The sequence below is a fragment of the Phalaenopsis equestris genome, unplaced genomic scaffold (assembly GCF_001263595.1).
Source record: "Phalaenopsis equestris unplaced genomic scaffold, ASM126359v1 Scaffold212537, whole genome shotgun sequence".
Classification (NCBI taxonomy): domain Eukaryota; kingdom Viridiplantae; phylum Streptophyta; class Magnoliopsida; order Asparagales; family Orchidaceae; genus Phalaenopsis; species Phalaenopsis equestris.
In genome coordinates, this window is record NW_018231459.1 from 316,106 (window position 1) to 319,480 (window position 3,375).

At 40.3% G+C, this 3,375-nt stretch overlaps 1 protein-coding gene across 2 annotated transcripts; it reads right to left on the reverse strand.

Moving 5' to 3' along the window:
* Window positions 1-1,591: 1,591 nt before the first annotated feature.
* On the reverse strand, window positions 1,592-2,577 carry LOC110036912 (the record flags this gene model as incomplete). Of its 2 annotated transcripts, none has more annotated exon segments than XM_020741465.1 (3): window positions 1,592-2,212; window positions 2,288-2,305; window positions 2,395-2,577. In XM_020741465.1, coding segments are annotated over 3 exon segments (507 nt in total). In that variant the 5' UTR covers window positions 2,488-2,577.
* Window positions 2,578-3,375: the final 798 nt, after the last annotated feature.

Here is a 3,375-nt window from a genome sequence, read left to right on the forward strand (position 1 = left end):
TTGAATTCTAGCATTGAAATCTTGGATCGCTCTGGGGTCTCGACCTTAGAGATTTGCTAAGAGAACACATTCTTGAGGCTGTCCGTGCACCTCAATACGACTGATCTAATGTTGATCGATTGGTGCCGACTCAACACTATCAAAATATTGGGAGCCATCTTCTCTTTGCAAGGCTAGAGGGGCTCTTCTATCATTTGATGGTGACCCTTCCTCTCAGGGGGTGTTGATCTCTTCCTTGAGTGAATGCATTTTGAATGACATCCAACATTTGATCCTTTAACTCCTAGATCTGTTGAGTTAAAAATTCTCTGGTGCACTTCTTCTTATCAGTATCTATGTTGTGGGTTTTTTTTTCTTTCGAGTACTCCTTTTCTTGTTTGTGACATGATTCACTCTCACCGCATATTTTAGGATATTAAATCCTGATTTGTTGGTGAATCACACCCAAGAAATCGAGTATAAGGAGAGAGAGAGAGGAGTGAATAGTAATGAACGATAATATGTCGTGATCAATCGTATCTTATTAATAAATGATTCTCCTCTTTATAGAGGAGAGTGTACAATAAGATTATATTACGTTTTGCCCTTTCTTTAAAGATGTTTGTACTTAGATATTTCTGGTATTTCACATATGTGGTTCTATCATCTAGCTACTTTCTAACTTGGTTGATTAACCTTAATCGATTTTGGGTAGGTAGGATCAATTCTGTTTGCTGAGCTTGTTTGATACGACTCGACTGTCAATCCTTAATCCTTGATAAAGAACCTCTAGGCTCTCTTGTGATTGTTGAAAATACTAGGGAACATAATCTTCTCTCAGATTGGCTCTCATGTGATAGTTGTCTCAGATACTCTTTTGCTTGTTCCTGGCTTAGTAGCTCGTTCTTGTATTCTTCAGTCTTCTTTGATCCATCTCGTGCTTTGCTCAATTCTACCTTTGCTGACTTAGCTAGGACAATTCCACTCAATCAGACAAGACAACATTATCTTTTGTCAGTGTACCCTCTTTCATCGCACTCTTCTCTTCTGGATCATTAGATCTCTTTTATACGAGCGCCGACACATTTAAATATATCAAATATGTTTGAGCTTGAAAGATTTTTTTATTTTATTATTTAAATTTAAAAATTTTTACATACACATCACTCAAAACATACAAATTTCTATATGTCACACTTAAACTCTTGTACATACAGAATAAACACCTTAAACTCATAAATACACACGAAATAAGTACTCTGATCTCCCTCTCCTACTTTGGCCGATTGGAAAAGCAGGGGAGGATGGCAAAGCAGACAGTAAAACCTATCGTTCTCCTCTCTCTTCCCGTCATCGTGAAAAACAACCACTCGCAACAATTGCCTGACACAGCTCTTGATCGTCGTCAAAACCACCATTAAATTTCACAGAAGATAGAAGAAACTGAAGTGCCTCATCCAAACACCCTGGTAAATATAAGAGAATAGGTGCGATATATGTAAATTCCTATGTATGTAAAAACCTCTTCAATTTATCACATAGATCCATCTGTCTGAAGTCGAATTTCTTAAAGGGAAAAAAAAAAAAAAAACAAAAACTCTGTAATTGTCGGAATTGTCGGACTAACCCACCTAGCTCATCTTGATCTGCGCCCGGAATCAGATTACCAGTAATTATGGTAGCCTAAGGAGGAAACCGACGGATTGTAGGAACATAATACGATGTTTCAACGAGTAATTGCTCTCTCTTCACACCACTACTGAAATGGACGAACGCAGACGAACAGAATGCCACACAAACACACACCGAAAAAGCAAAAAAAGGCCGTCATCCGATGCTACATGCCTTCATCACTGGGACAGCTGCTTGCCTCTTCGCAGGCCCTATCAATGGCTGCTAAGCCATATACCAACTCTTCGACGGATTTTTTTCCCTTGCGCTTGGTTCCAGAACGCTTTGATGCTTCGCCCTTATTGCTTATCATCTTAGCTCTGTCGGAGGTGCAAGAAGAAGAGATCGGAGCATTCTCCTTCGCCGCTTCCTTCGCAGAGTTATTGTAGATGGTCAGGATAGAGACGATTGGACATTCATGCCAGCCGAGGGAGGCGATGTCTTTCATGACTTCGTCCAGAGACAGCTCCGCATCGGTGGAAGATCTCAGCGGGCATTCTTCGATCGTCGATCTGCCCGGAGGTGTCAGATCCACCGTGCGCAAAACATCCAGTAAGCTTGACTGAAATCAATGATTCAGAGAAATCAATGTTTCAATTAGGAGAATCAAGCGGAAAATCGTTTCAAGGAGACTGACCTTCTTGATGTTCTGAACCTTTAACCCATTAATGCGTGCGATCTGGAAGATAAAACGATTCAAATTTTAATTGGAAGAAAGGGGGAACAAATAGAGAAGGCAGATACCTTGCAGAGGGAAGGCCTGGTTAGCTGAAGCTCTTCCTCCTTGTTGAAGAAACGCGCGTAATCTTCGAGGCAAAGCCCGTTCGTTTCTCTCATCCCTCTCTTCCTCTATCTCTACGACCGGCTACTGCTCTCCGACTCCCGCTTATGTAACTTTCAGAGACGCGAGCGTTTTGCAGTTTGTCCGTATGATAATTAATGATTGAGATTAAAAATGGTCTGTTTGGGGCTGATAAGCAGCTTATCCTGATAATCTGCTGATGACCAGCTGATCCGGATTAGTTGTCTGACTGTTTGGTTAACGCGCCTGGAAAACAGCTGATTGTGAAAAATTGACCCTTTTGCCCCTGATCTGAATAAGCAGTTTAGCTGTTTGGTTTGTGCGTTTTGTAAACAGCTTATTTGTAAATTTTTTGAGTTGAATGAATAATCTGTGTAGCAGAATGTTATTTTCTCAGATATCTAGAAATGAAATTGCAAAAAAGTTTAATAATATTTATATAACTCAAAAAAGTTGTGATTACATCAAGAAAACATAGTGATATAAAGGAAAGTTCAATACATATTTATGAAACTCTAATATGGATTATAGAAAGACCCAAAAAAAAAGAAGAAATAACATGTTAAAATTACAAGAAAAAATATGACAATATTGAGTTTGACATGTAAAGTCACATCATGACGAATGTTGCCCGTTTCTGATACCTCTAATCCCCGAGCAAGCGTGTCTTGATGGGGTGCGGTATACACGGAAGAACTCGAACCATATGCGGTGGTCTCCTGTTGTGGTACTCTCGAACTCCTAGTACCTGTGTCCAATTGGGATATCGTAGAAACAGTTCTATTATCCGTCCACTTGAAGAATTTACAGTCTTCAGGTCCTTGTCCCCACCGCGGGCACCTGTAAAATTGCCTCCCGTAGCTATGTGTCTGGCGTGACGTTAACAGCAACGACGGTAGTCCGCAACGACACATCACTATCTC